The sequence below is a fragment of the Bos mutus genome, chromosome 5 (assembly GCF_027580195.1).
Source record: "Bos mutus isolate GX-2022 chromosome 5, NWIPB_WYAK_1.1, whole genome shotgun sequence".
Taxonomy (NCBI): Eukaryota; Metazoa; Chordata; class Mammalia; order Artiodactyla; family Bovidae; genus Bos; species Bos mutus.
This window is the reverse complement of record NC_091621.1, coordinates 75,100,621-75,117,120: the sequence shown is the minus strand read 5'-3', so window position 1 is coordinate 75,117,120 and position 16,500 is coordinate 75,100,621. Positions and strand designations below refer to the sequence as shown.

Here is a 16,500-nt window from a genome sequence, read left to right as displayed (position 1 = left end):
ACTCATCTCATTCTTAAAGGAACTTCTCCTTCTGAGGTCATCTTTTACAAGAGACTTCCAGATTCATTTAAATGATATCTCAGTTCAGTTCATCTCTCAGTCGTGTCCAACCCTTTGTGACCCCCATGAACCGCAGCATGCCAGGCCTCCCTGTCCATCACCAACTCCCAGAGTTTTCTCAAACTCATGTCCATTGAGTTGGTGATGCCATCCAACCATCTCATCCTCTGTCATCCCCTTCTCCTCCCACCTTTAATCTTTCCCAGCATCAGGGTCTTTTCAAATGAGTCAGCTCTTCATATCAGGTGGCCAAAGTATTGGAGTTTCAGCTTCAGCATCAACCATTCCAATGAATATTCAGAACTGATTTCCTTTAGGATGGACTGGTTTGATCTCCTTGCAAATACAAGGGAGTCTCAAGTGTCTTCTCCAACACCACACTTCAAAAGCATCAGTTCTTCAGCACTCAGTTTTATTTATAGTCCAACTCTCACATCCATACATGACTACTAGAAAAACAATAGCTTTGACTAGACGGACCTTTGTTGGCAAAGTAATGTCTCTGCTTTTTAATATGCTGTCTAGGTTGTTCACCATTAAAAGATGCTTACTCCTTGGAAGGAAAGTTATGACCAACCTAAATAGCATATTCAAAAGCAGAGACATTACTTTGCCAACAAAGGTCCGTCTAGTTAAGGCTATGGTTTTTCCAGTAGTCATGTATGGATGTGAGAGTTGGCCTGTGAAGAAAGCTGAGCGCCAAAGAATTGATGCTTTTGAACTATGGTGTTGGAAAAGACTCTTGAGAGTCCCTTGGACTGCAAGGAGACCCAACCAGTCCATCCTAAAGGAGATCAGCCCTGGGTGTTCATTGGAAGGACTGATGCTAAAGCTGAAACTCCAATACTTTGATCACCTCATGCGAACAGTTGACTCATTGGAAAAGACTCTGATGCTGGGAGGGATTGGGGGCAGGAGGAGAAGGGGACACCAGAGGATGAGATGGCTGGATGGCATCACTGACTCGATGGACATGAGTTTGAGCGAACTCCAGGAATTGGTGATGGACAGGGAGGCCTGGCATGTTGCAATTCATGGGGTCACAAAGAGTTGGACATGACTGAGTGACTGAACTGAACTGAGGTTGTTTACAACTTTTGTTCCAAGAAGCAAGCATCTTTTAATTTCATGGTTGCAGTCACTATCTGCAGTGATTTTGGAGCCCAAGAAAATAAAGTCTTTCACTGTTTCCACTGTTTCCCCATCTATTTGCCATGAAGTGATGGGACCAGACGCCATGATCTTAATTTTCTGAATGCTGAGTTTTAACACTCTCCTGTTTCACTTTCATTAAGAGGCTCTTTAGTTCTTCTTTGCTTTCTGCATAAAGGTGATATTATCCGAATATCTGAGGTTATTGATATTTCTCCTGGCAGTCTTGATTCTAGCTTGTGCTTCATCTAGCCCAGTGTTTCTCATGATGTACTCTGCATATAAGTTAAATAAGCAGGGTGACAATATACAGCCTTGATGTACTCCTTTTCCTATTAGGAACCAGTCTGTTGTTCCATGTCCCGTTCTAACTGTTGCTTCCTGACCTGCATATAGGTTTCTCAAAAGGTAGGTCAAGTGGTCTGGTATTCCCATCTGTTTCAGAATTTTCCTCAGTATATTGTGATCCACACAGTCAAAGGCTTTGGCATAGTCAGTAAAGCAGAAATAAATCTTTTTCTGGAACTCTCTTGATTTTTCCATGATCCAGAGAATGTTGACAATTTGATCTCTGGTTCCTCTGCCTTTTCTAAAACCAGCTTGAGTACCTAGAAGTTCATGGTTCATGTAAAATTGAAGCTTGGCTTAGAGAATTTTGAGCATTACTTTACTAGCGTGTGAGATGAGTGCAATTGTGCAGTAGTTTGAGCATTCTTTGGCATTGCCTTTCTTTGGGATTGGAATGAAAACTGATCTTTTCTAGTCCTGTGGCCACTGCTGAGTTTTCCAAATTTTCTGGCATGTTGAGTGAAACACTTACACAGCATCATCTTTTAGGATTTGAAATAGCTCCACTGGAATTCCATCACCTCCACAAGCTTTGTCTGTAGGGCATTTCTAAGGCCCGCTTAACTTCGCATTCCAGGATGTCTGGCTCTAGGTGAGTAATCACATCATCTTGATTATCTGGGTCATGAAGATGTTTTTTGTACAGTTCTTCTGTGTACTCTTGCCACCTCTTCTTAAAATCTTCTGCTTCTGTTAGGTCCATACCTTTATTGTGCCCATCGTTGCATAAAATATTCCCTTGGTATCTCTAATTTTCTTGAAGAGATCTCTAGCCTTTCCCATTCTATTGTTTTCCTCTATTTCTTTGCATTGATCACTGAGGAAGGCTTTCTTACCTCTCCTTGCTATTCTTTGGAACTCTGCATTCAAATGGGTATATCTTCCCTTTTCTCCCTTGCTTTTGGCTTCTCTTCTTTTCACAGCTATTTGTAAGGCCTCCTCAGACAACCATTTTGCCTTTTTTCATGCAGTGGAAGAAAGAAATAGATTCAAGGGATTAGATCTGATAGACAGAGTGCCTGAAGAGCCAAGAACAAAGGTTCCTGACATTGTATAGGAGGCCAATGATTTCTACTGCCGCAGTAAATTAGATTTCATTTTACTCTAAGTGGTGTCTTTATTATAAGGAGAGAATGATAAGAATCTTACATATCTCAGCTACTTTTGGTGAGAAATGAGAGATTAAGTAAAAGTATTTTTAATTTAGCATGTATTTGATGAGAGTCTGCTTTATGGTAAGGTGTTGTTCTAGGGATGGTAGATAAGTGGTAGAAAAGTAATAGTATAATCAGTTCAGTTCAGTTCAGTCGCTCAGTCTTGTCTGACTCTTAGCAACCCCATGAATCGCAGCACGCCAGGCCTCCCTGTCCATCACCAACTCCCTAAGTTCACTCACACTCAAGTCCATCAAGTCAGTGATGCCATCCAGCCATCTCATCCTCTGTCATCCCCTTCTCCTCCTGCCCCCAATCCCTCCCAGCATCAGAGTCTTTTCCAATGAGTCAACTCTTCGCATGAGGTGGCCAAAGTACTGGAGTTTCAGCTTTAGCATCATTCCTTCCAAAGAAATCCCAGGGCTGATCTCCTTCAGAGTGGACTGGTTGGATCTCCTTGCAGTCCAAGGGATTCTCAAGAGTCTTCTCTAACACCACAGTTCAAAAGCATCATAGTATACTATTATATTATATATAATATATTGTATATATATTATATATATTATATACTATATATTATATAATATATAATAATTATATTATATATAATAGTATACTAATAACAATAATTAGTGAAATATTACTAGTATAATAATAATAATTAGTGGAAATTATTATATATTTTATATATATAATATATGTAATATATATATAATATATATAATATATATATATATTTCTCTAACACCACAGTTCAAAAGCATCATAGTATACTATTATATATATAATTATTATATATTATATAATATATATAATATATATAAAATATATATAATAGTATACTAATAACAATAATTAGTGAAATATTACTAGTATAATAATAATAATTAGTGGAAATTTCCTTCCTGTAAGTCTCAAGACACTTTCACATCCACTGTCTCTAGGGAACAAGCTAGTCCATGCTTAGGGGAGCCTGCAGATCTAGGACAAAGATTGTCTATAGATTCATTAGGTTTAAGACAGGTATCCTCTCCGGAAACTTGGTGACAATTTACCTGTAAACTTTATCTTCTTGATATCCTTATAACATGAGCAGTAAAGGGATCATTTTAATCTGGAGTACACAAAGCGGTTGATGTCTAGAGATGACTGGGGATTTACCCAGACAACAGCAGCAAGCACAAGTAGAGTGTAAAATTCCATGTAAGATGCTCTTCTCAGCAAATTTACATATATGGATAATCTCATCCTCAAACAATATTTGAAGCAAAGTCTATATTTATTTTCAAAGAGGAAATTGAGGCATTGAGAGATGTAGTTAAAAGTGCTGGAGTGTTAGTCTCAGGGATCCAGGTCATGAGTCTTTTTTTTTTCTCTCTTAAAATTGGAATGTAATAGCTTTACAATGTTGTGTTAGTTTCTGCTGTACAATGAGGTGAATCAGCCATATGTATACATATATCTTCTCCCTCTTGAGCCTCCCTCCCACCCCCACCCTCCATTCCACCCAACTAGGTCATTACAGAGCACCAAGCCGAGCTCCTTGTGTTATACAGTAGCTTCCCACCAGATGCCATTCGACACATGGTAGCTACAGTCTCAGTTCGTCCCACCCTCTCCTTTTCAACCCTGTGTCCACAAGTTTGTTTTTCTACACCTGTGTCTCTATTCCTTCTTACTCTGCAAATAGGTTCAGCAGTACCATTTTTCTAGATTCCATATATATGCATTAATATCTGATATTTGATTTTCTCTTTCTGACTTACTTCACTGTGTATAACAGTTCATTGCAGCAACTATTTTAGCCAGGACAAGGAAGCAAACTAGATGTCCATCAACAGATGAATGGATAAAGATGTGGTACATACATACCAAGGAATATTATTTAGCCATAAAAAGGAATGAAATTGAGTCATTTGTAGTGGTGTGGGTGAACCTGGAGTCTGTCATACAGGTCTTGAGTCTTTTGATATGTGAGCAGTGGGGATGGTCAGTAAGAGGTAGAAAGGAAGATCATAGTTCTTCTATTTTTGTAGTTTTTTTAAAAATTTATTTTGAATTGAAGGATAATTGTTTTACAGTGTTGTGTTGATTTCTGCCAAACAACAATGTGAATCAGCCATAAGCATACGTGAACCTGAACCTTCTTCCCAACCCCCTCATCCTATCCTGCCTCTCTAGGTTTTCACCAAGCACCGGGTTGAGCTCCCTGTTATACAGCAACTTCCCACCACTAGCTGCCTATTTTACATATGGGTCACAGCTCTTCTTTACTGGATACACGCTGCTGTGCCAGCCTGACTATTCCTTCCACATACATGTAGCTCTGGTTCTTCTTCTCTCCAGTAAAATTCTACAGTCCTAAAAATGATTTTGTCTTATAGGCAGCAGATAGCAGCCTATCTTCCTTCCAGTTTGAAAATCCATGTCACTGTCTTCCCATCCTACCAGTCTGATAACATAACGCCTGGCAAGCCTAGCAAATGCATAGAAAGATTTTGCAAACAGAGTTTGAAAGATCACATTTATTCATTTATTAAAAAGGGTATCAGTTAGCTAAAATTGCATCATCAGTGATGTATTGATTTTTCTGTAGAGTTTATAGTCACTCTAAATTTTAAAAAATAGAAAGAGAGAGAAAGAAAAAAAAAAGACAAATGGAAATGGTTTTTCTTCAGCTTGTTCTCCATTCTTTACCGATTTGTCCTCTGTTGCTCTAAACCAATTTTATTCTTGGTAATTAATTTGAACAGTGTCAAAGAAACATCTGGAAAGCACTGAGGAATATTACCAAGTGTAAAGGCAAGATAGGTTTTGTGTTCCAGGTAGCTGGTTTTACAGCTCTTGCACTGGTTTAGTTTTGCTCTGGCTCTTAGGCTCATTATTACAGGGTTTTGAAGGATCTATTGCAAATATGGTCATAATGGAGTCATCACTTTAAGCAAAATTTCTTTCAGGTAGAAGATCTTAGTGCATACTTCTCACAGATGAAATATTTCCAAACGCTGCAGTTAGCAGAAGAAAGCTCGTTGTCTCTGAGGTATCCACAGACCTGATTTGTTGACTGGGGTCCCTGTCTTGGCAACCTGGAGCGGCAAGTCAGTGCATCTGAGGTTAGGTGTGGGCTTACGGAGATGTTCTTTGGGCAACAAAATGAGAGAGGCACAGCTTTTTGTTTTAATCTGTCCCCCTCTTGTGGTAGTTTTTCCCTTCTTCTTCAATAACAGAGCTATTTTCTCAAAATAAAATGTGCAAATATTATTTCAATGGGCAGCATATTTTTAAAAATGCTTGAATACACAAAGGCAGGCTCTAATTTCAAATCTCTTTTCTGACTCTTAATTTTCAAAATATGAAGGCACTGCTGACCAGTCTCTCCAGTTCTTTCTGAAATCTTACTATGGGACTCACTTACTTAGCACTCTCTCCATTCAATGATACAAAGGAAATGTACTTAATAATCACATAATATCATTCATTCAGACTTTCAGATTTTGATGTGAATGTGCTCGCGTGGGGCTGAGAAGGAGAAAGATTTAGAAGCCACATAGCTACTCTTTATCGTGGCTTGGATTCCAATCAAGCCTATGAAATTATCATGCTCATTATATCTCCTGGAGGAAATGTAAGGTATAAGATAAAATGAATGGCTGATTTCCCACCTGTGTCTAATTCTTGGAACATTTCCCTTAGAGACTTACAGGTCAGCAGAAGGAGAGGAACCATCCTGCCAAAGCCAAGGTTGGTTGGACCCATTCTGTGACAGTCCTACCCAGTAATCATAGTTTCTCTTGATCTTCTTCAGGCTGCCCGTGATAAAGTCCTATAAGAAACAAGACTTGAACAGGTACTCCAAAACAAACAAAAAGCTAATAAACTACCATGAAATAGAAGTGTGATATTTTGCCTCTACAAATGCAATTGGAACTTGAAGGCTGGAAAGAGAGAAACCTTAAAGAAAGTATACTTTCCCCCTTATTGCTAAATGATCAAGGTGGTGTTAAAAACTATGAAAAAAATTGGCATCTGATGTCAAAGTAATTTTAATGGATTCAGAATTTGGCAGATAGTATATATATGTCTTTTCCAGGATACGTCAGTGTGAGAAATAGTTTAGAAGACTCCAGAAGCAATTAACTGCAGGCATATTTTGTAGGAATAAATACTTCTAACTTTTATCACTTAATTTGCACAGAAAAAATAGTGCAAACCCATAACTGTCATTAGCTAGTCCAATTTATTTTGGTTCATTACCTATCCTTAACAAATTGTTCTGTTATTCTTATAAAAATGAGCTTTGACTAATTACTGAATATGGTAGATGTACATTTTTAATAAATTCAGAAATGTGCAACTGTGCTTTCTACTTCACACATAATTTATGGGTATAACGATTTCAAGGAAACATCTTACTCATTAAAATATTAGTAAACTAGGTATAATGTCAATTAAACAGTTCATTTAGCAAATGTTTATTTTCACAAATCTCTCCATTTCATGATGTCACCTCACTTTTTGTACTCCTACTTTTCTTGATAATTATATAATTGTTATAGTTTAGTATACCGCCCTAAAGTGTTGAAACTTCAAATTTAAAACAAATTAAACATATATACAGTCATAATGTGTGCATATCTGGGAGTGGATTAGCGTGTTACAAAATGGAATTTCTCTTGCTCCCTCCTTTTTTGAGTAACAAAGAACACAGAATTAACATTTTCTCCGTGATTTCTGAATAACCATCCTGTATTTTGTTTCTCCAATTAAAAGGAAAGCAAGCCATGCCAATTCCTACTTTGAATATTAAAACATTTTTTTCCCAACAAATATACCATTGTTACAGAGTATTAAGGAATTCTATGAGAATCACTCTTTTCATTTCATAGGTATTTTGAGAATGATATGAAGTCATAAAGCAGTGTTTACCATTTCTTCTTTGCTCTCTATTTGCAGAAGATCAGAGCCCTTCTTCCAACAATCCTTTCTACTAGTGTGCCAGAATGTCCAGCTTTCAAAGACATGATAACAACTTTCTCCATTCTGAATCCAGTTGTCTGGACAAGGGCTGCAGTTATAGGCTTCAAATATAAACATTTCATTAAAGTTATTGTAAAAATATTGGTAGCACACCTCTGCAAAAGAACCCTTTGTATTATTCCCAGGGAAGCTGAATTCTCTCCAATGATCCCCAACTTTTTTTGCACCAGGGGTCAGTTTTGTGGAAGGCAATTTTTCCATGGACCTGGGAGCAGGGTGTGGTTTTAGGGTGATTCAAGCACATTACATTTATTATGCACTTTATTTTTATTATTATTACATCAGCTGCAGCTCAGATCATCAGACATTAGATCCCATAGGTTGGGGACCCCTGCTTTAACCCAGTGGCTCATATGATGCAGTTCTCAGCAATTTAAGCTCCTTTGAAGCTGAATACAGTAAGGTTTGTACAATTACTTCCAAATGCAATAGGTCTCTAAGAGTTTAAGATAAAATTAATTTGGGAATATTTTCCCCAGATTGTTTCTCTTCTACAATAATTGATCTGATTATTCTATTTTTAGATATCTTTCCACCTTTTAATTTTACATCATTTATAATCTTCACTTGTTTGCTTATTGTTTTGTGTCCATTAATATTATTGGCCCAATTTAATTGAGAATGTAATGAGCCATTAGGTGAGTAGAGTAGTAAGCCTCAAGTTGATTTTTAAATTCTGAGAGTCAAGCATGAAAATGTTTCTCATATAGTGGAGAGAACAAACAGGGCACCTTGAGGAGTGATTTTAAAATATGTAGGTGAGGAAAATTGAACAAGTGACCAATATGTTTAATTTAGGACTTTGATATAACTAAGAAGTAAGTCTTAATGTTTCACCAGTTTTATAGAACTTATCTTAAGAAAAAATGTATTCATGAAAGAAGGATGCTCAGATGTGTAAAAGGGGAACCAAAGATCAAGACTTTGACCAAGTGTTTCTAGCACAATTTTATAGAAGGAAAGACTCTGATACTTCCAGAACTGTAGTCTCCAGGGAAAAGCCTTCTACTTAGGGTCACAAATAGTTCATTATCAGTTTCCGTGGCTCAGATGTCAAATTATTCAGGGCTCTTCTTCAATATCCTTTGAGAACAACTCTAATCAGTATCCTGAATATTATTAAAGTTATAGCATAAGCAGTGCTGACAATGGCAGTTGAAAGGCTGAGAACATGCGGGATTTGAATTAATCTCCAAAATGGATTTTGTCACTGATTTAAGTGATCACGTGACTGAGCAACTAAACAACAACGCTGATTAAGTAAGGTTGATGATTCAGAGGTAGGCCTAAGCCATGCTTTCAGCAGATCATAAAACGTTATTTTTTTAAATATTTACTTGACTAAATCTCAGTTAGAAGGAACTAACTACCTGGCTTATTGACGATTACTAAAATGATAGCCACTACAGAGAAGTTAATTTTCTAAATTTTATGTGTAAGTGTACGAGTGTGTGTTCAGTTGTACCCGACTCTTTGTGAACCCATGGACTGCATGCAGCTCACCAGGCTCCTCTGTCTATAGAATTCTCCAGGCAAGAATACTGGAGATACACAAAAATTTGAATGATTGGATAAAACATAAAATGCTTTTTTTGTTTAATCTTACCTACTCATCTTGCTCATTACATTTTGACATTTGACTGTATATTTTCCTTTTTTTCTATTTCTTGGAACCTCAGTATTTTCCACATACTATTAATGTAATGTGGGCTTACCAGGTGGCATTAGTGGTAAAGAATCAGCCTACAATGCAAGAGATGCAGAAGAAGTGAGTTCCATCCCTGAGTCAGGAAGATTCCCCTGGAGGAGGGATTGGCAACCCACTCCAGTATTCTTGCCTGGAGAATCCCATGGACAGAGGAGTCTGGCGGGCTACAGTCCATATAGTCACAAAGAGTTGGATACCACTAAAGTGACTTAGCATTGATGTATGTATAAATGACATTGAACTAAAGAGCAGATCAAGAGTATCTCTATCCTATTTTTTATGAAATCCTGACTATAATTTACAGAGAAATATGCGTTGCTGTGGGTTTTTTGTTTTGCTGTTGTTGTTTTGAGGAACTGGTGTATACATTGTTATCTGTACAGTGAAAATTGATTTTATATCAATTACCTGAACTGAGAGACTTCTGCATTAAGGTTTGGCAATATGTCATCTGTAGGTTGGGGTTTCTCTTCCACTGTGTGAAGTTGAGCAGTGCTCTCTCCTGTTGGATGAGTTTTTCTTGCTGCTTCATTATAGTAGTGGACATCTGAAACACTTCAAACAATAACAACCATTCCTGATAAAATACTGACACGTAACAAAATAAGCCTTCAATCTAGACTGAAGAGAACTACATATTACTCATTATATTTGTGATTAAAAGCTACAAAGGATATCTATTTAGGTGTTCTGCCCTTTTTTTTTATTGTGTTGTTCGCTTTTTTATATTGAGCTACATGAGCTATTAGTATATTTTGAAGATCAATCCCCTTATTGGTTGCTTGATTTGAAAATATTTTCTCCCATCCTTAGGGTTGTCTTTTAGTCTCATTTATGTATTTCTTTGCTTTGCAAAATCTTTTAAGTCTCCTCTGTTTATTTTTTTTTTTTATTTTCATTACTCTAGAAGGTGGGTTAAAAAAGATCTTGTGATTTATGTCAAAGAGTGTTCTTGCCTATGTCTTCCTTTAAGTTTTACATTGTCCAGCCTTACATTTATGTCTTTAATCCATTTTGAGTTTATTTTTGTGTATGGTGTTAGAGAATGCTCTTATTTCATTCTTTTACATATAGTTGTCTGGTTTTCCCAATGCCACTTTTTGAAGAGGCTGTCTTTTTTCTAATGTATATTTTTGACCATAGGTTCATGGGTTTATCTCTGGGCTTTCTATCCATTGACCTATATTTCTGTTTTTGTGCCCATACCATACTGTATTGATGACTGAAGCTTTGCAGTATAGTCTGAAGTCAGGGAGTCTGATTCCTCCAGCTCCGTTTTTCTTTCTCAAGCTTGCTTTGGCTACCTAGGGTCTTTTGTATTTCCATACAAATTGTAATTTTTTCTAATCATGTGAAAAATGCCCTTGCTAATTTGATAAGAATTGCATTGAATCTGTAAATTATTTTGAGTAGTATTTCACAATATTGATTTTTCCAGTCTAAGAACATGGTATATCTCTCTATCTCTTGGTGTCATCTTTGATTTCTTTCTTTCATCAGTATTCTATAGTTTTGCCATCACTAAAAAATCTACGAACAATAAATGCTGGAGAAGATGTGGAGAAACGGGAACCCTCCTATAGTGTTTGTGGAAATGTAAATTGATACAGTTTCTATGGAGAACAGTGTGGATGTTCCTTAAAAAACTAAAAATAGAAGTATCATACTGCTACTGCTAAGTCGCTTCAGTCGTGTCCAACTCTGTGCGACCCCATAGACAGCAGCCCACCAGGCTCCCCCGTCCCTGGGATTCTCCAGGCAAGAACACTGGAGTGGGTTGCCATTTCCTTCTCCAACACATATGCAACTTCTACCCATTTCCCTTGTTCCTCACAGAACCAGTCTAATTGTAGAACAGTATTATACGTAAGAGACCCTCCAAAGGGCCACCGTTCGCCGTCCTCCAATGGATACCATGGCCATGCAGTATCACATAGGAAGACCAGGTGTGTCTTCTTTAAGCCCTGGGGATCAAATTTATCCCAGTTTTTCAGGATACAGTTCAAAGGAGTGAGGCTGGAATTGTTAGCTCCCATCTTGTCCTGAAGGATCCCGGACGAGCCCCCAAGATGAAAGGTTGTTGTTGAATCACACAAAGACACCGGGATTCTTGGCCCCCATAGGAGAAGAATTCAATCTGGGGCCAGAGACGAGGCTTAATCACTCAGAGCTTTTGTGTAATAAAGTTTTATTAAAACATAAAGGAGATAGAGAAAGCTTCTGACATAGGCATCAGAAGGGGGAAGAAAGAGTATGACCTAGCAATCCCACTACTTGGCACATACTCAGGGAAAACCATAATTCCAAAAGACACATGCACCCAAATGTTCATTGCAGCCCTATTTACAACAGCCAGGATGTGGAAGCAATCTAAATTTCCATCAACAGAGGAATGGATAAAGAAGATACATACAATGGAATATTATTCAGCCAAAAAAAGGAATGAAATAGTGTCATTTGCAGAGACATAGATAGACCTAGAGACTGTCATACAAAGTGAAATAAGTCAGAAAGAGAAAAACAAGTATCATATCATATTACTTATATGTGGAATCTAGAAAAATGATACAGATGAACTTATGTACAAAGTGGAAATAGAGACACAGATACAGAGAACAAATTTATAGATACTAAAGGGGAAGGGGAAGTGGGATGGATTGGGAGATTAGGCTTGACATACATATACTACAATGTATAAAATAAATAACTAATTAGAACCTATTGTATAACACAGGGAACTCTACTCAGTGCTCTGTGGTGGCCTAAAAGGGAAGGAAATCTAAAAAAGGGGGGAAATATGGATACATATAATTGATTCACTTCACAGTACAGCAGACACTAATACAATATTGTAAAGCAACTATATTCCAATTAATTTTTTTTAAAAGCTGCAAAGGATGTACAGCAAAAAAGCTCTTTGCCATCCCTGATTCCTTACCCACTTAATTCCAGCTCTTTGATGCACTCAGATTTATCAATTTATTTTTTATTCTTTCAGAGGTGTTTTGAAATTTACATGCAAATGAATATAAAGTTCCCTCAATCTTCTTTACACAAATGATAACAATCTTTTTACATGGTTTTTCACTTTTCATTTGATCACTTAAAATGTATTTTTGACATAATACTGTTAGTACATAAAGAGCTTTCTCATTCTTTTTTATATTGGAGTCTATTGTATGAATATATCATGATTTATTTTAACAATGCTTCATTGACTTTTACACTATTTGTAATCTTTTTTTATTGTAGAAAGAAATACTATCATGAGGAACCATAGTTATACATAGTTTCAAACATAATAGGTCAAAGTTTTGTGCATTTACATTGCATTAGATATTTCCAAATTACCTTCCATGTATCCTGATGCAAACTGCATAGGTTTGAATCTCCTTGACTTTTACACTACTACCACACTCACACTTCTGACACTTCTGTTCACCAAATGTATTGTCCCCATTCCACCCCACCCCCTTGCCCTGCTCTACAACACCAATTGGGTGTCCTATAATTTAATTTAATCTGACACTATCTTCCTGGAAATAGCGTCAGTTTCCAAAGGTTAGGGGCTCAGCCCCAAAGACTGCTCCCCACCTCAGATGCCAATGCAAGTAGTAGATTCCCAGGTTAGCATGACTTCTTTTTGATTTGCCTACAAATTAGAAGTTTCCATGACTTCCTCCTGGGTTCTATTCATTTGCTACAGCAGCTAATTCCTCCTAGATGGAGAAATGATTTGCCAAGGCATACAAGACATAAGAATTATCTAGACAATTACTCTTCATCACTGTCTTTCTAAGCATATTTTTTTGTGCTAGCATAAGTGGCAATGAAGGTTCTTGGTCTTTTTTCTGGAACCTGTGCTTCTGTAATTGTTACACTTTTATAAAAAATTCATTTGCTACATATAAAAGCATGTCTTCACTTTGAACTGAAAGAAAAAAAGAAATGTGGCAAAATATTGGCCCAAATAAAATCCTCACATTTGCCTTAAACATACTAAATTGTACCTTGTCTAATATAAACTGAAAAGTTCATAATAAAATAATCTGTATAATTTAGAATAAATGTATATTAGAAAAGGAAGAGCATATTACTGAAAACCTTCAAATTGCATGCTTTGGCATATTAACATAATTCATAAATTGGATCATAATATAAGCGATTATTTGCATCATTTTTCCCAAAGAGACCTATGGTATTAGATTTGAGTTAAACAGCTTACCATTGAATATTAGAAGTTATCAGTGGCATCTGAGTGCTTTAGAGAGTTATAGCTAATGGATGTCCCATAACTTAAATAAGGAAGTCATTATTTTATATAATTATATTCATTTAGGTGTTTCTAATTTATTTAGTTATCAATTTATAAATTATGAAGTTCCAGTTAAAATGATATGCATACTTCTATGTAATGCTACATGTAGTATGCAACCTATCTATCTATATAGATTATTTTGAAGATATCTTTTTATACTTACATTTGATGCCCAAGAAAATAGAGGTTGCTAATGAGCCAATGCAGAAAATACATAAGATCACCATCACAAGACACCATACTCCTAAACAAGAAATAGAGGCAATGAAATTGATTTAGAGAAAGTTAGGGGAAAGAAGTGGGTCAGTTCAGTTCTGTTCACTTGCTCAGTCATGTCTGACTCTTTGCGACCCCATGAACCGCAGCATGCCAGGCCTCCCTGTTCATCACCAACTCCCAGAGTCCACCCAAACCCATGTCCATCGAGTCAGTGATGCCATCCAACCATCTCATCCTCTGTCGTCCCCTTCTCTTCCTGCCCTCAATCTATAGGAAAAGACTAAACCGAGCAAAATGAGGAGGTAATGTTGTAACTGTGTATAACAAGAAAAGGTGAACTCAAACTCTTTAAAATGCAAGACATAACTTGGAAAAATGCCAGCTTGGACAGCTTTCACAATATACTTCCTTTATCCTTGTATGACACCACCAGCTCAGTAACTTGTTAGATGTATTCTCTTCCAACAGTCTTTTAGAGATGATGGCAAACTAGGCAGTAAGTTTTGATTTTTGAGAGCAAAAGGGCTGTTTTCGGGACTTCTTGGGAGTCTAGTGGTTCAGAGGGCTTCCCTGGTGGTTCAGAGACAAAGAATCTGCCTGCGATGCGGGAGGCCCAGGTTCAATCGCTGGGTCAGGAAGATCCCCTGGAGAAAGGAAGGGCAAACCCTCCAGTATTCTTTCCTGGAGAATTCCATGGACAGAGGAGCCTGGTGGGCTACAATCTATGGGGTTTCAAGGAGTCAAACACGACTGAACTACTAACACTTTCACTTTCAGTGGTTAAGAATCCTCTTGCCAATAAAGGGGACACAGGTTCGATCCCTGGTCTGGAAAGATCCCAAATAACATGGAGCAACTAAACTCCTGTACCTCAACTACTGAGCTTGTGCTCCAGAGCCCGTGCTCCACAACAAGAGAAACCACTGCAATGAGAAGCCCACACACCGCAACTAGAAAGTAGCTACCACTTGTCATGACTAGACAAAGTCCACGTGCAGCAAGGAAGACCCAGTGCAGTCCCCCAAATTAAATAATAAATTCATTAATTTTAAAAAGCTGTCTCCAATCTCCTCATCTCTGGTCAGTGTCATTTGAGCACGATTGATTCAAAGGTATTTCCCTTTGAACGTATGATTTTGGATAAGGAACATTTTTAAAGACAATTTGGCAACAATTCAGGGAGCAAAAATGAGTGAGTGATTTGTTATATTCTTAATGCTAGTAAGAGAAAAAAGCATACAATTTATCTCTGGATAATGATGAAGACTGAATAATGACTCTACCCAAAATGCCTATGTTCTAATCTCTGGAACCAATAAATTTTCCTTATGAGGAGAAGGAGACTTTAAATGTATAATTAGGTAAAAGATCTTTGAATGGGGAGATCATCCTGTTTTATCTGGCCCTTATAAGTGAGACATAGATCAGAGGAACAGACTGCCATATAATAAAGGAAGCCAAGACACATCTGAAGATGTGCCACTATAGTTGAAGGTGGAAAAGGAGCCACAGGTTAAGGAAAGCAAGGACGCAACTCTAGAAACTGGAGAAGACAGGGAATGGTTTGTCCCCTAGAGCAGTGTTCCCCAATCTTTTGGCATCAGGGGCTGGTTTCATGGAAAATGGTTTTTCCATGATGGTTTGAGGATGATTCAAGTGCATTATGTTTGTTGTGTACTTTATTTCTATTATTATTGTATCAGCTCCAGTTCAAATCACCAGTCATTAGTTCCTAGAACTTGGGGACTCCTCCCCTAGAGCCTCTTTATGGAAGGTAACCCCACGACACCTTGGTTTCAATCCAGCAGAATCCATTTTGGACTTCTGATCTCTAGGACTATAAGAAAATAAAACTATGTTGTATTATGCCCCTAAGTCTGTGGTAATTTATTACCTAAACAAAAGGAAACTGATATAAATATTTTATATTAAAGACAGAACTGACCCAGGCTGATGAGTGTTTGCCACTTTTCTCAACCTATGTTTTCTCTTTTATTTCTTAGTATTTATCAGATAATTTACAGGATATTTTTTATGTGGAAGCTAAAATTACACAAACTATGTGAGTTCTTTCACTTATTTTCCAAATCCAGGAATTGTCTTTCCAGCAAGAGAGAGAGAGAGAGAGAAACCCAATGTACTACATATGTCAAGTCCATTTCTCTTTCCCTTTTTCACCTCTACTTACTCCTCCTCCACTTTATTTCATTTTTAATATTATGCATATTATGCATATTATTATAATTTTAAGTGGGTTATCTCAGGTTATAAATGTCACCTTGGGCTCATCATAAAACAGGAGAAAAGAAAACCCATAAACCACAAAGTCTAAGTGTAAATAGTTAGAACTGGTTACCTGAATTTTTGGTAGAAGACAGATGTTTCTGATAAGGGTTTGATGTTGGAGTATCCCACTGAAGAGAGGTGTATATTTCATCCTCTTGCATGTCTGGGATGCTTTGATGGATAAGGCAGTCCACATGAAAGGCTGAGACAAATTCTCC

At 37.2% G+C, this 16,500-nt stretch overlaps 1 protein-coding gene across 1 annotated transcript; it reads right to left on the bottom strand.

Annotated features, from left to right (window-relative positions):
* Positions 1-3,569: 3,569 nt before the first annotated feature.
* Positions 3,570-16,500, bottom strand: CLEC9A (C-type lectin domain containing 9A). The gene is made up of 6 exons (XM_005898867.3): positions 16,353-16,500; positions 13,941-14,021; positions 9,868-10,014; positions 7,641-7,792; positions 6,416-6,537; positions 3,570-5,800 (listed from the first exon to the last, which is right to left on the bottom strand). The coding sequence occupies exons 1-6, from the start codon at positions 16,441-16,443 to the stop codon at positions 5,668-5,670; spliced, it is 726 nt and encodes a 241-aa protein (XP_005898929.1). The 5' UTR covers positions 16,444-16,500; the 3' UTR covers positions 3,570-5,667.